Source organism: Trichoderma asperellum, chromosome 1, assembly GCF_020647865.1.
Source record: "Trichoderma asperellum chromosome 1, complete sequence".
Lineage (NCBI taxonomy): Eukaryota > Fungi > Ascomycota > Sordariomycetes > Hypocreales > Hypocreaceae > Trichoderma > Trichoderma asperellum.
In genome coordinates this window covers 6,652,103-6,666,785 of record NC_089415.1, presented here as the reverse complement: position 1 = coordinate 6,666,785, position 14,683 = coordinate 6,652,103, and the positions used below count along the sequence as shown (strand labels likewise).

The following is a 14,683-nucleotide window of genomic DNA, read 5'->3' as shown; positions in this document are numbered from 1 at the left end:
TTTTTTTTTTCCATTTGTTATCTTTTGTCGACTTGTAACTCTGTGTGGAAAGAGTGTTGCAAAAAGGAATGTCGGATCTTGGGCCGGGAGCACAGAACTCCTGACCGGATTATTCTTGTTTTATGTTTTGTCTTTTTATGAGATGCTTTCTCGTAGCTGAGAAACGGCATGGCAATGGAGTTTAATGGGCCCAAATGTACTCTTTTCATATATAGCTTTATTCCTTGAAATCGAAAGCAAAAACAGGGCTCAGCTATCTCATCCCAAAATACCCATCTTTGAAACAAATAGAATCCTTGCTTCTCTCATTTCTATGTGCGTATCTCCTTCTGTGATGTCCATGTTGATATTGAAAAGGATCTTTTTTTTTTCCTTGTGCAAACTGCAGTGCTTATCCCATTTTGCTACATACGCGTAAAAAAAAAACAAAATCAAAAACGAAGAGTTATTTCTCAAAAACAACCATTTCACTCCTTCCTGTTCAGTTCCTCATACTCCTTCATCGACACAAACTTGCCAATAATGTCATACTTTTCCGTAAACCTCTCCTCCCACCCCCTCAGCGCCTCCATCTCCTCGGCCCCCAAGTCGGCCAGCGTGTCGAGCGGGCCGTCCAGATCCTTGGTTAACATGTCCTCGTCGAAGCTGCCGCAGGCCAGGCCGCGGCTGGCGTCTCGGCCGGCAAAGTTCTGGTAGGGCCCGCCGGGGCCGTAAAAGTTGCGGCCGCGCGAGACGTCGTAGACGGCGCCGCGGATGGCCATGAAGACGGGGGCGCCGTCGACGCCGTTGAAGGGCAGGAGGGTGTGCGGGTTGTAGATCTTGAAGACGGCGGGGGGCGGGGGCTTGGGGAGCTGCGGCGGCGCGGATTTGGAGAAGAAGGTTGAGTAGGCTGTGTAGAGGATGATGGAGACGAGGAGGATGTTGAGGGGCGAGATGAGGCCGGCGCTGGGAGGGAGATTTTGTCAGTTTTGAGGTTTTTGGGTACAGTAGTGAGGGTGTTTTTTTACCTGACGGCCTCTTTGGCGGCCTCGTCGTTCATGCGGTGCTCGACGTATTCCATGGCGGAGTGTGAAGGTGATGGATTTTGCCTTGATAGCCTTGTTTGGAGCAAGCAGTAAAAGAAAGCTAGCGATTTGCGGGATTCGATCCGGCAGCGATGGGGGAAATGCGAGCTTAATAGTGGCAGTAGTAGCAGCGCTAATAGAGCACCGGTCGGACTATTCTACCTCGGAGAGCGGTATGCTCGGGAAGGATGGAGCGGTCCCTAGGTATGCGCCAAAGAGGATGCCCCGCCAGGTTGCGGATTGCAGGATTGCTTCGAGGTTTGGGCGGTGGTGGGTTGTAAGACGGATGGATGGACGGGGTGCGGTGGCGGCAAAAGCTCGGGGAGAGCGGCGAGCAGGAATGAGAGAATTCCATGCGGTTCTATTGTCATGCACGGATGGCTGCTATTGTCTGACGGGATTCGAAGTACATGCATTGTAAGTTAAATTGATACATGTGCTGTGGTATCACTTGCTGAATTAGTGCAGTAGATGCCGTATTATTACAGAACTCTCCTGGTCGCTTCTTAGTTTTGAGGATACGCTAAGATATCAGCGTATATACAGAATGCACAGAACATGAATGCATGGTTTTATTGTTCATGCACAGATGGCTTCTATCGTCTCACGGTGTTCAAATTACCAGCAGAAGGCAGAGTGGAGTTCTGCCGTTGGGAGAATATACTGAGGAGACGCAGTGAATATCATTGCCGCTAGCAAATATACATAGGCACTGTGACTGTAACCCTACCATGAGGTATCCCAACCCTGGTCATCTAAATTGTAAACATGGCCAACTCGAACGCCTCGTTGTTGATGATTGTGCTTTGGGAGAAAACATACTTTCCAGGTTAAGGACAGAAGACAATTCCCCCCATTAAGCTTACACAAGGCACACTCGCATTCTATTTAAAAGGGGGAGCGCGCCATTCAGCGTACCAATATGATCCTGCCCCAGTTCAACTCAACTACTGTTAAATATATAAGCAGTTGTAATCTATCTGCTCATTCTTATGAGTTAGAATGGCTTCGATCAAAAATCTCTGCTAGGTAAGGAGGTCGGATTAAGGCGCCCCAGCAGCCCTACTACGCATTCGACCCTCACCAGAAGATTCCTGTTCTATGATGAGAATGAACTACATGAGAGCATACGCCTACATAAAGGGGCATCATCTTCAATATATTTTCCATCGACAACAGTAAGGTTAGAGCCATTATGCTGATACTGGTCAGCGCGCCGCGAAGCAAAAGTCAGGGGGGCTGGGGATAATGGGTTTATACGTGCATGTAATGAGTATTGGTAGTTTAGGTACATTTTAGACAGTCAAGTCCGGGGTGAAATTGTGAGTTACAATGCTAAATGAAGTTGCCCATAGCCTTCAACGGGTATTAGAGGCCTTGCTTGGGATGTACTAGATAATATTGTCACTTGAAGAGATGAATCTGAGAGATAGAGTCGTCACATCATTAAATTCAAACTGCAGGTTAGAAATGGTTGAAATCCTCTAAACAGCACAACTCATTCGAACGAAACGATGAGGATCTACAAGTAATAGATAAAGAGAGTACGCCAAGCTCAGTTGCAGCGGCATGCAACACACAAGATCTGTGTTCAAACATTTCCCTGTATCAGAATCGAGGATCCCCTAGTCATCTTTCCATGAAAGCCGTTTCCAGTGCCTTTTCAATGGACAACGTGATTGCTTCCTCCACGTCTCCTATAAATCCGGGAACCTCGTAGCCCCATTCATAGGGGTTTGACAGCACCACTTTCATATACATAACCCATTGTTTCGCTTCCTCGAAAGAGTAAACATCAGTGATGATGTTGCGTACAAACTCTGATGCTCTATCTGCATACTCTCTCAGAGAGAGATGTACATTAGGACATCGCATGAAATCGCCCAGGTAGTTGGAGCCCACAAACTGTTTCGTCAAGAAGGCCCTTTCACCGCCATTGGACGCTTCTATTAGGTTAGGTAAAGGAGTAAACGTAATCAATGCCTCCTGAGGGACAAAGAGCCAACAAACAAATTCCTGGGCATTGGTGGCCCAGCGGCGGAGGCGTGGAGAAATATGAACAGAGCTATTCAAAAGTATTGTGTCACGAAATAAAAGCATATCTGCTACCCGCCAGATACGCACCACACTAGGGTCGATCATTGACGTTTTACAGATAGCCAAGCCAGGTATTTGATCTTTGCTGGTCATCCTCCCAACCCGACAGATTCTCTGCGCCGTCCAACGGAAGTCACTGCTAAGAGAGACCAGAGAAGATAAGAATGGTTCCTCTCCATCACATTTGGGCTGGAGATTAACACTTGTCTTCCCTAGATGAAGGTTCAGCTCCGAGAAGACGTCATCAACGGTCCAGGACTCCATCGGATCATGTATGGGGAAGACTATTTGCGATTGTGCGTCATATTCAGCCCAAAGATGAAAGTCGGAACCGAAGCTATCAGCATATTCTCCCATGAAAACGTCTAGTAATCGGGGAAACGGGTGGCCGTGAACATGAGCTCGGTATAAATACTCGGGATAAGGACGTTCCTTAGCCTGTTTGTCCATAAAGTTACAGACTAATCGCCATTAATAAAGAGTCCGTCGGGACTTTCAGAGAGGCCTCATACACTCCATCCATTGTGCTTTGTGTTCTGCATCATCATGATCCGAATGGTGTGGCGAGTCGGTAGGACAAGAAGACGGCGATCCAGTTTGCGGTTCGTCCACGATCTTTAGTGCTGAGTGGAGGCTATCGCTAAGCTGTTGCATCTCCGCCATTGCGTCAAGTTGTTTGCTCCCGGATCGTATAGATTAGAATCACCAGATACAGCTTGAGAAAAAAAAAATCAAATCAAATCAAATCAAATCAAACGGTCGCATGCAAGAAAGAGTCTTGTATGAGAAATTGAAATAAATTTGCAAAAAAGAAAGAACACGTGGAGACAGAGGGATTTGAACCCCCGACCTTTTACAGGCTTGTATTGAATGAACAATGCAAAGCAAACGTGATACCCCTACACCATATCCCCTTCGTTGAAAGTTAGTACGTTATATTGTGTATTATAATACTATCTGCCACTACCGTGCGCGCTAAATGCTTTTAGCTCCGAGACAAACGCTTAGCCTATTTTGAGATGCATGTGCTTGGAGCTTTGCTTTTGCGTACCCGGTAGGAGAATGGAGAGATGACATATTAGAGTAGAATGAAGAAGATTTGAATTAAGAAAAGGATAATATTCGAAAATGTATTAACGTACTTTTTAACCCTGTATTTCTAGAGGCTGGATTCTCATTCTTATCCCATAGAATATTAGTTCAGCGGCTATATGTCCGCTGCCAGTTATAACCGCAGCATTAAAAGCTCTCATCATCGTTTACACAACTATTCTTTTCACTTTGAATACTTCTATAGCTTCATCAAGTCGTCAAGTCTATCCATCACGCATTAACCTGCTTATAGAAAATCTGCGCTGCCTCCTCAAAAACCGCCTTAACCTTTGCCGCATCCAACTTCTCGCACCGAGTCTGTGAATAAAGCCCATTCGTCTCCTGCTCAATGTCCGTCCTAGTAGTTTCCAGTTAGTACCAAGCATATACATGTACAGGAGGTGATACTCAAAACTCACAGCTGGGTATAGACAAATCCGCAGCAATGGCCACCTCCAGCAACGCCCTTGACCATCCTCTCTATCCTCTTCAAGAGGTCATCAGGATCAGTAGCGGTGGTGTATCCCCAGTCGCGAGACTCCTCGCCATCGGCATCCGTCTTTGCCAAGGCAATGTTGATTCCACCAAGCTCGGTGCAGATGATTGGCGCGGTTGGGTTGTGAGCAGCGCCCTTGTCTACGTTTGCGATTTCGCCCACAAATATGTCCCGCCCGGCTTTTGGACCAAGAATGGCGTCTAGACTTGCACACGTCTTTTCTAGTTCTGGGGCATCGCTATAGTCATGAAAGGTGGTGAGATCGGTGCAAACGTGCTCCCAGCCGCAATTGTCGTTGATGCTCCGCGTGGGATCCAATGTCCTACAATGTCATGAGTACATGTGAAATGCAGTCGAGTTGACGCAAGAATAAAACTCACTTGGTTAGATAATAGAGAGAGCGAATGTGATTGCGCTGCTCAACGTCATCCTTGAGCGAAGTATACGCCCAGCTCTCATTCACCAGCGTCCAAGTCACCACTGAGGGATGGTTGATTGCCAGCTTGACAGACTCTGTCCATTCCTGGTTGAAACGATCAACGTATTCCCGGCTAAACTGATAGGCGCTCGCCATTTCACCCCAGACCAGATATCCCTTTCGGTCTGCCCAGTAGTAAAACCGTGGATCCTCAACCTTTTGATGCTTTCGACAGCCATTGAAGCCCATCTTCTTGGCGCATTCAATATCTGCTTCTAAGCTGTGAGAGGACTCGGGAGTCAAGAAGGATTCTGGCCAATAGCCTTGGTCCAGATTCAACATCTGGAAGTAAGGAGCGTCGTTCAGCCTCCACAGACCGTCAGACCATTGGATGGATCGCATGCCCGTGGTTGTATTGATTTCGTCAACTTGTCTCCCTGAAAACGAATCAAAGAGCCTGATCGAGACGTCATACAACTGAGGATGCTCCGGTGACCAAAGAGCGACACCATCCCGCCAGCAGGAAGCATCATCCAGGGGTGCATTTTGAAGCACCGATTCGGCGAGAGCAGCAATGTTTTCCTTGGACAGCCGAGCACTCAGACGAAACTTGCCCGATGCCTCTTTCACATCCACCTTGGAAGACTGGGAGACCAGCTGGCCTGCAAAACTAATGTCCGCCTCAACGACGTATTTGTGGCCCGCTTGCAAGCCTTGTGCCGCAATGTCGAAATAGACGTCTCCCGCATGGATGTCATTCGACCGAACCACAGTGCCGTGGCTGCTGTCCGCAATTCGGGCCGCCGGCACCACCTCCAGCCACACAGACTGCCAGATGCCTCCCGAGGGCGTGTAAAAGATGCTCTCGGGCTGCGCCCCCCAGTACTGCTTCCCCCGCGGCTGCGTCAAGTCGTGGGCCGAATCATACACCCGGACCGTCAGCCGATGCGTGTCACGGCTCTGTGCGTCCAGCACATCGGTGATGTCCAGCTGGAAGGGGACATGCCCCCGCGGTGGCTCCCGACGAGGCTCCCGTCGAGCCAAACAGACGCCTCGTAGTCGACGGCGCCGAACCTGAGCAGCACCCGACGGCCCTCGTCGCGCTCGCTGGCGTTGCGCAGATCCGCAATGGCGCGCTCGTACCAGAGCACTTCGTGGATGCCGCGCTCGTTGATGCCCGAGGCGGGACACTGGAACACGAAGGGCACGGTGATGGGGCGCTTGTGGTGGGCGGCGGCGGTGGAGGAGCCCCGCGTGAAGACGTTGTTCTTGAGGAGGTCCTGCGTGCCGGCGGCGATGCGCTGCGTGATGGCGTCGCTTTCGGACTGGTTCTCTGCCTCGCTCTTTGCGAGCGTCTTCTTGACGGCGACTTCGGATGGCAGGCCGGACTGCTGCCAGCGGAGCGTTAAGCCGACGTCGTCGTCGTCAAAGAGAAAGTCCCAGGGGCCGTTGAGCGACAGCCAGCGCGATCCCGAGCGCTGGAAATCGGGGCGAGGATACTCTTCCGAGTCGTGAAACTGAGGCTGAACATCAGGCATCTTTTGCGCTATTTCAATTGGATATCTGCTATGATTTCTTGTTGACAGTGTAGCACTATCACGATATACATTTAAATGTCCAAGTCGGGCACTTCCTCCTTAGCAACCCGCTGATTCATATAATCTCATCAACGCACGTCTGGCAATGGCTTGCCGCGCGTCGCGATGAGGGGAATTCCCATCTTTTGCCCAGTTTTCGATCGTCGCAATTGCGGTTTCGCGTGACATATCGTTGCCTCAAAGACGGCGGCGTGACCCAGTCTTTCATGCGTGCCAATCATGGCACCGCTAATCAATCCCCCCAAGCGTGGGCCACACACATCATTGTGGCTTCTCTCGCATCGTTAGGAAGGACATGCCTGACTTGGTTCCTGGTTCCTGGACGGCTATTTGCTCGGCTGCACGATTAAAAGAACTATATAGTTTAGCTGCGTCAATAGCGGAATTCATCCAATTGGACAATGTTGGTGTTGTTGCAACTAATTTTTGCTAACCCAGCCTTCATTAAACACCATGACTACATGCATAATATAAAGTGCCTTTGTGCTGGATATGCTTTGCGGATCGTGTTTAGTAAGCCAAGTCTGTAAGCATTGGACTTACGACCGGGGAAACGATCTTCATCAGCGTGATTTTCTCTCTAGTGTCTTATATCGAGAGCTGCTGCCAGTTGTCCTCTCGTATTTCACTATTGTGAGGTTCCATCAACACAATTAGGTAGGTATATAATGCTCGCCATGTCTCTATAGCTGGCCAGAGGTGAGCATACCAAGGCAAACGCTCGTGATACACAGTAACATTGACTCTGCAGGCTATATCTTGCGGCTTTTGTACCTGGCTGCAACCAAGGCTATAGACGCTTGCACAGCACAAGCGGTCAGTGAAAAACTGCGTCGTTTGTATGACCCCAGCCACGTTCAGTCTCTCGCCTCAGGAAGCACGACATAAAGAAGAAAGCAGAGAAGCTCGCGGCTCGCAGCAAAGCCTAAAAATTGAGGGCTTCACCGTTGTGTCCGAGAGCAACCGTGGGACAAAGGACTCAAAGGATCCCGGATACGGTCAGTTGGCCGGCAGATTGCACGAGACGGATCGATCTTTTTAAGATGATTGCGGCGGATGACGAGAACCCTGACGGTTATCGTTGTGCAAGCTTGGTGCTGATATTTCACAACGCCATCTTACTTGATGAATATGACGTTACTAGGCACTATTAATGATAGTATCTCTTCTTTGTTAGGACATGAGGCATGGGTTGGGTTCTTCCATCACCAACCATGGCGCTGAACGAATTATACGAGGTCCATAGAGGCCGATGAGATGCATATGGGGGCGGAGACTGCCCGTTGGATGTTTGTCAACCCATCTACATAGCCACCTGCGAAACCAGAGTGAGAGAGATATGCGAGACCATGACAGTGTTACGCTGCAAGTCTGTGTGAGCTGATGTGCAACGCTGGCAAGGAAAATCGAACGAGCTCCGCGCCACCGTTGATGCCGGATGGGAAAAACGCTCGGATGCTCGGCGACCCCCTTTGGTGTTTTCTTCCTTCGTTGGGGCCCAAAAGCACCAAATTGTAATCGTATTGTACAAGTAGGTATATTCCGAGCATGTGCTCTGCAGAAAAAAACGACAGTTTCCACTTCCGTCAACGTGGCATTGCATGCAAGGTGCAAAGGCCGCTGGACAAGGGTATCGAGCTTTCTTCTGCATTCCAAGATCCAACCGGAGCTGTGCGTTGGTACATAGTAGCTTGGTCGACTGTTCGTGTAATCAATCCTACGACTAAGCATAAACGATTTCGGGACGCCGGTACAGAGCCGGCTGGCTGGAGGGAGGGCTCGGATGGGGACCCTTTAGCAAGGATGGAGGAAGCTCCCTTTGATGTGGTATCACGACGTGACATGCCCTTGGCAAGGATGGCTGGGTAGCATCGCTGTCTGCTCTGAATAGTAAGTACATAGTATGCGTAGCATGTTTTTGCTCTGCTAGCCGAGGCCGAGGGAGCTGTGATATGATTTTAGTTGACTTCTCCGCCCTGGACGATAGGGTGAATGTCAGAGATGGGGAACAAAGTCAATGCGTCGAGCCTGAGTCAAGCTTCATTGAATGTCACAACCAACGATATTTCTCTTTGTCTTCATGCAGTGCAGGTCGAAGTGCTCGTGCCATTATCTCCATGTGGCCACTCTGCACACGTCGACAGATAACCAGTAAAGGAAAGTAGGTATGCATCAATTCGCCTGGGTCGTCTAATAATAGCGTCTGATATGCCGTGTCCTCGTTCTAGATTCTTCAACATCGTCGTCGCACTGCTGTAGAAATCGGCTCACCGCATCCTCCTCAGCCACTAATGCTCATCGGATAAAGATTCCGGCCCCTCTTCTCTCAGCTGAAGAATCAGCGGCAGCAAAAAAAAAAAAAAAAAAAAAAAAAAGAGTCAATGCAACTCCTCAGCGCATCTACGCTACTGCTAGCTACAGTGACATTCATGCAAACGGCAGAAAATACGAGGTCACGGCCTTGTCGATCACCGCACAAGGTGTGGCAGCTGGCAGTGCCACTCGACCCGCCCAACAGAGAGACGTGCGCTTCATTAGCGTCCGCGAGCCCGCTAAAAGGGCCCGCTAGACATCCCTTCTGCAGGCGCTGAAAAGGTCCCTTCCAGCGCTCTCGCCGTTTACAGGTGGTCTTTTTGGTGCGCTGAGCCAGAGCCCCTCTTGACATGCACCAGCCCTTGTTGGGCCGCCTCCTTACAGGTGCATCTGCCGGGAGAGCAACTATTTTTTCCCTATTTCTTTGTCGCTGATTCAGGTATATAGTACATCTATTTTCACTCTAGATCGCAGCATTGATAAAGTACTCAGAACCTCAAACCTTGCCACCCCGACTTACCGACGGCTCTTCAACCGCCACACCCGATTCCCTCTTTTTTTCTCCGTGCGCTGGGAATACGAGATCCGTGCTACGTCATGAAAGAATGGCTGGGCCGGTGCTCAGTCTCCAGCCTCTTCCTGTGCATCGCCAACAGAGCAAATCGTCGGTCTAGTCGAGAGACCATGTGCGTGTGCCAAGTCGGCTTTGGCTTTTGATCGTGGACTCGATGTTACCTCAGGACTGAGCGATTCAAGCTTGTCCCGAGCAGGCGCGGCCTGGAGTTTGTGTATAAGAGGCGGCCGTGATCCGACTGGAAGCTGCTTGTTCTGCTGCTGGCATCACCAATAAGCTGATACGACTCAAGACATAGTCTTATATCTATCCACCTCCCTCTATATAGCCTCTGTCTATCCATTCCCCTCTTCAACCCATCTCTCTATTACAATCTCTTTACTCTCTGTCTTCGAAGCTATCCATACTTCCTCCTCAACCATCTCCATCGCCATGTTGAACCTGCTGTCTACTCTCCTCCTCGCCGGCTCGGCTCTGGCTCTGCCCTCTCGCGTCGTTCCTCGAGATGACAACACTTACTATCCGCCTCCTCCGGCTACCACAGGATGCACCGCCAGCTCAACAAAGGTCTCCCAGTGGACAGTCGACGAGTTCGACTTCCACGCCTCATACATCTTCTCAACGCCCGCTCACCAGAACTCGTGGGGATACGTCAACTTCACCTTGAGCAACCCAGCTCTCAACTACACACCCGTCTGCAGCGCTGCCTCCGACCAGCTCTCCGACTTCTTCTACGGCAACTTCGTCTACAACTGTCAAGTGCCCGACTCAGCCGCCGCCGACAAGGCCTCCTTCACCTTTGCTCGTCCCAACAACACGCTGGCTATCAACCAGACATGGCACTGTGCTGATGAGGGTAGCCGCTTCACAGCCCAGGGAGGCGTCCAGCTCAACCTCAACTGCAGCGACACCACCTGGCAGAACCCCAACTGGCAGCCTGGCCAGATCTACTCTTCGCGCACCGTTACTTGCGGCAAGGTCACCGTCCCTGCGACGATTGAAGAGATGAGCGCTGTTCTGTAGGACAGAAACAGCACCATGCTTCCGCCGGCGCAGAGGATCAAGTCTGTCCGTCACGTTTTAATGAAGAAAAGTGTGTATAAGAGGGTTTCTAACACGACAATGAATGGGACATATTACTATATATAATGTTCTTTGGAAAACAGGGGGTATGCTATGGCGCCTTTTTCTTGCGAGGAGTATGTTGTCGATTTTATGATAGTCTTTTGTCGACTACGAGCGAGTCACTCCTTTGATGATCAACGAACGTTCTTTATAATTATAATGGGGGAAAATAATTGGGCTGGGTAATGGAGGAAGCGTGGAATTCATGACATGACTAAAACCTGCCTGTACTATAGTACACAACGTACAAATAATGTTAAATCGGTTCAAAGACACTGCTGCTGACGAGAAATGTGATGTAAACAAATCAACCTACTATATAAGCAGCCTCACTCGCGAGGAAGTTGAGGCTGAGCTGGCAGATATTCTCCACACCATCCTGGCGGAAATCAACGAGCCGGACGCTACCTTGCTTTATAAGATCACGCTACCTAAGGTGAATGTTCTCGGCCGTATAAACAAAATACTTATCCACTATTTGGCCGTTGAAGCCGGTGACAATATAATACTAGGGGTGGAAAATCGAGGTAAAGGAAGACCTTTTTACATATACATCGATTTAAAAGAGGAAAAAGAGCTTCATGAGATATAATTGAGTCACCATGCACACTCCGTTGGTGTTGAACTAGTAAATGGGCCCAGCGAGCCATAGACAACGAAGTGATCCTGAAGGGATTTTCAAAGCGCAGGAGAAACGCAGCTTTAATGAAGTACTCCACGACCGCCTGGAACACGTCTCCCACATACTTGTTAAAGTATTCCAAAAGATGTAGAAATGGGATATCCGCATGAACAAGATGACGTAGAACTGTAATATCTTGATCTAGAACGATGACTTTGTGATTTAGAACCCCGCCGTTTTGCTTGGAGATCCGGGAAACCCGAAACCTGCTCAGTAATAAGCAGATTCCTCAGAGGTAGACTGACTGAGCCAAATCGAAAAGGGGCTGTATCTTCTCATGCTACATTAGATGAATTGACTCGGACGATGATGGATTTTGGACACGACAGAAGCAAAACACAAGACTGTACTGGAAACCGATGATGATGAACTTTGGAGGCTGGGTACCTTGTTCACTTTATGGTTTTAACCGAGATGCTTCCCATATAATGTCAAACCGATTCAAAGATACTGACTGCTGCCGCCAAGTGATGTGAACAAATCAACGGTCAAAGCTTACCTTGCTGACTTTGTGGCTCCAGCTGAGATGCAACCCACAAGGTTTAAATCGATTCAAAGACACTGCTGCCCTGGAGTGAACAGATCAACCTGCTAGGCTTATCTTTTCAACCTTGTGTAGTGTATTATACAGTATAGCTGAAATGCCGCCCGCGTGGCTTATATCTCACCTAATTCCTCAATGTCCATCCTCGGCAACCGCCAGCAAGAAATAATATTTTGCCGAAAATCACATACAATAGAAACCGAAATAAGTGTCCGGTTTTCGCACTGACGAAAGTTTTTCCGCGCAGACCATCTATATGGCGTAGTATGGCTTGTACAGTGAAGACGCCAAGACGCCGAGTACATTGTTAAACTCGGCGTAACATTATCCAGAAATGGATTCTGAGTCCTGTTATTTCACGCTTACGCTTCATAATAAATACTAGTAAGAAATAGCTAGCAGGAGAGTATATGATAGTTGATCCAATCTATAATACCTTCACTATCAACCCAAATAAAGTCTTCGATAGTTCACCATAGGTCTCCACAAGCGCGTGGAATTCCTCGCTCAACCATAACTTCTCAAGCTTACAGGCCGTGTATAGAGTAACAACCTCTCTTAGCGGTTCTGGAACCAAATTTTCATAGCAATAACGTATTAACGCCACTACATCATTAACTCTTTCTTTATATAGCGTAAATCTTACCAAGGTTCCATGTAGCTCATTAAGTGAAAGATCCATTAGCCCAGCAATACCGTAACATTCTGCAAAAACATAAACTCTTGCATGTAAGATGAAATTATTTGTATAATCTTCATGCGCGTAGTTGCTTCTGACACGTGGACCAAATAAACTAGCAGAACAAAACGCGCCAGAATAGGCAGAAGCTCGCTGATTTTTGAATTCGTTCCACTGAATTTCACGTTTTGTAAGTTTTTTTGGAGGAGTCTCGTCTTTCTTAGCAGCCACAGGACCACCAAATAAACCTGTAAGGGCTGGTGATGGCGGACGCGGTGGTGGTGGAGCACAAGTGGCTTCGGATTCTGATTTTAGTCCAATAACCGGAGAAGCAGCAGTATATCTCCCAGTATGTGTATACTGCCAAAAACAAATGAAAGTATCTTCATCCACAGATTTCCATTGAACACACTTTTCCGTAGATTCAGAGAAATTACCATTTACCAATTTCTCAAATACAGGGGACTGGTGTGCAAAGAGAGCAGAATATATGGTAAATTCCCGCTGATTGGGGCCCACTAGAAATCGGAATGGGGGTGATGAGGCAATGCTACGTGTAGGTATTAGCCTTTAATATTCATATCCTGGATTACTTTAACTCACATTTCTGCCCGTATAGAATTCATGGTGTGTATATATAGAAATATTTTTACGTATGGGGTGTTTCTTATAGGCTTACTGTATGGAAGTTGACTGTAGGGTCGAGATGCTACTCCGCATTTTGTATGGTAGCATCTATAACAGCTGGGCTCCACTTGATGGGTATTTGCAAACGGTAAAACTAAACTCCGGAAGTATTCTATTAAACAAACCTGTAACATGTATATACATACATAGCTCGAGTAATTCATATCGTATTATTCTTTACACTGTATAAGCTATAAGCCTTACAAACTGGTCTATGCGGGAAGAGATTAAGCATGAATGTAACCGGATACTTATTTTGGTTTTAACTATATTTATGCCTTAGGAACAAGGTTGAATTTGCACTACTAACAAAATCGATTATTAAGCAATGTTAGGTCTAGGTTGGAAATGTGCACTGCTGGCTGCGGCGTGCACTGTAGTACGCTACATGAAGGTCCATGCGGAAAGAGTTTCTAAACAAACAAAAGCAGGACACCTATTTCGGTTTCTTCTGTACATAATTACTCATCTAATCCGATCTCTTTTCGTCAAAGATTCAACGCAAGCAAGCCTCACCATGAGGCCATAGGTCCAGGCTTTGCAATAGCTTCAAAAACGCTCAAACCTCATCATCTAAATCAAACCACCGAACCCTCGAGAAACTAGCTCAAAAGCATCAGCTTCTCTGAGTCATGCCATCAATAACAAACGAGGCATTATCCCTTCTCGCTTGGCAAAAAAACAAAAGAATAAGGCGTCATCCGCATTTCATTCAATCCAATCCCCATGGGCACCTCTGTTAGTCGTCCCATACTCCAGAGCGGGTTGCTAGTAGTACTGTGATTTATTGGCATTCAATCCATCACGTAAGGAAAACCGTTCGCTGCGGCAGGAGCTAAGCCTTAAGCATGGCAGAGAATGAGAGAAATGAATCCACTTTGGTATTACGCCGTATTCGGCATGTCCTGCCAATGAAACGGCGTGCCCAACTTTAAGGCTCAGATACAGCTTTCTCTGACCGACTCGGAATACATAGTATGAGGCTAGGGAGCGGGAACAGGTTCTAGTTTCTCCATTTATCAAGTCGTTAGCCCTTGTTAGTTTTACTTAGTGTATACGCAACACAACACAGCACAGCAACAATTCACAAAAAAATACAAAAAAAAAAAAAAAAAGTCGTCCGGTGAATTTTTTGGTTCCCTCCCAAGGCGCCCGGCACTCTCTGATTGGAACAAGCTCCGATCGCGTCATCGGCCCACGCCGGGTCCGGGCGCGACAGAATCGGGAAAGGCCCCGATGTCGTGATCAACCACGGCGCGGCCAAAACGGGGCCCTTCCATTTTTTTTTTCTCCTTGGGTGGTTGTTCTTTTGCT

At 48.1% G+C, this 14,683-nt stretch overlaps 6 protein-coding genes and 1 non-coding gene across 7 annotated transcripts; 1 reads left to right on the top strand and 6 right to left on the bottom strand.

Moving 5' to 3' along the window:
- Nucleotides 1-31: 31 nt before the first annotated feature.
- Nucleotides 32-1,245, bottom strand: TrAFT101_002115 (uncharacterized protein). The gene is made up of 2 exons (XM_024905259.2): nucleotides 1,008-1,245; nucleotides 32-945 (listed from the first exon to the last, which is right to left on the bottom strand). The coding sequence occupies exons 1-2, from the start codon at nucleotides 1,058-1,060 to the stop codon at nucleotides 468-470; spliced, it is 531 nt and encodes a 176-aa protein (XP_024763231.1). The 5' UTR covers nucleotides 1,061-1,245; the 3' UTR covers nucleotides 32-467.
- A 1,448-nt stretch (nucleotides 1,246-2,693) lies between these two features.
- On the bottom strand, nucleotides 2,694-3,833 carry TrAFT101_002114 (uncharacterized protein; the record flags this gene model as incomplete). Its single annotated transcript, XM_066126510.1, has 2 exons — nucleotides 3,674-3,833; nucleotides 2,694-3,622 (listed from the first exon to the last, which is right to left on the bottom strand). Exons 1-2 carry the CDS (start codon nucleotides 3,822-3,824, stop codon nucleotides 2,694-2,696), a joined length of 1,080 nt encoding a protein of 359 aa, XP_065982613.1. The 5' UTR covers nucleotides 3,825-3,833.
- A 150-nt stretch (nucleotides 3,834-3,983) lies between these two features.
- On the bottom strand, nucleotides 3,984-4,075 carry TrAFT101_002113. Its single transcript has one exon. It is a non-coding gene; the product is annotated as a tRNA-Ala (tRNA).
- A 409-nt stretch (nucleotides 4,076-4,484) lies between these two features.
- On the bottom strand, nucleotides 4,485-5,569 carry TrAFT101_002112 (uncharacterized protein; the record flags this gene model as incomplete). Its single annotated transcript, XM_024899600.2, has 3 exons — nucleotides 4,485-4,611; nucleotides 4,673-5,071; nucleotides 5,130-5,569. The coding sequence occupies 3 exons, from the start codon at nucleotides 5,567-5,569 to the stop codon at nucleotides 4,485-4,487; spliced, it is 966 nt and encodes a 321-aa protein (XP_024763229.2).
- Nucleotides 5,570-6,105: 536 nt separating this feature from the next.
- Nucleotides 6,106-6,705, bottom strand: TrAFT101_002111 (uncharacterized protein; the record flags this gene model as incomplete). The annotated part of the gene is made up of 1 exon (XM_066126509.1): nucleotides 6,106-6,705. One exon carries the CDS (start codon nucleotides 6,703-6,705, stop codon nucleotides 6,106-6,108), a length of 600 nt encoding a protein of 199 aa, XP_065982612.1.
- Nucleotides 6,706-10,084: 3,379 nt separating this feature from the next.
- Nucleotides 10,085-10,675, top strand: TrAFT101_002110 (uncharacterized protein; the record flags this gene model as incomplete). Its single annotated transcript, XM_024899691.2, has 1 exon — nucleotides 10,085-10,675. One exon carries the CDS (start codon nucleotides 10,085-10,087, stop codon nucleotides 10,673-10,675), a length of 591 nt encoding a protein of 196 aa, XP_024763228.1.
- Nucleotides 10,676-12,401: 1,726 nt separating this feature from the next.
- Nucleotides 12,402-13,368, bottom strand: TrAFT101_002109 (uncharacterized protein). Its single transcript, XM_024910551.2, has 2 exons — nucleotides 13,286-13,368; nucleotides 12,402-13,232 (listed from the first exon to the last, which is right to left on the bottom strand). The coding sequence occupies exons 1-2, from the start codon at nucleotides 13,306-13,308 to the stop codon at nucleotides 12,431-12,433; spliced, it is 825 nt and encodes a 274-aa protein (XP_024763226.2). The 5' UTR covers nucleotides 13,309-13,368; the 3' UTR covers nucleotides 12,402-12,430.
- Between the last annotated feature and the right edge of the window lie 1,315 nt (nucleotides 13,369-14,683).

Coding starts and splice junctions, on each gene's coding strand:
- TrAFT101_002109 (XM_024910551.2), bottom strand. CDS start 13,308: ATGAATTCTATACGGGCAGAAAT. Junction 13,233..13,285: donor AATTCTATACGGGCAGAAAT/GTGAGTTAAAGT, acceptor ACCTACACGTAG/CATTGCCTCATCACCCCCAT.
- TrAFT101_002115 (XM_024905259.2), bottom strand. CDS start 1,060: ATGGAATACGTCGAGCACCGCATGAACGACGAGGCCGCCAAAGAGGCC. Junction 946..1,007: donor GCCGCCAAAGAGGCCGTCAG/GTAAAAAAACAC, acceptor TCTCCCTCCCAG/CGCCGGCCTCATCTCGCCCC.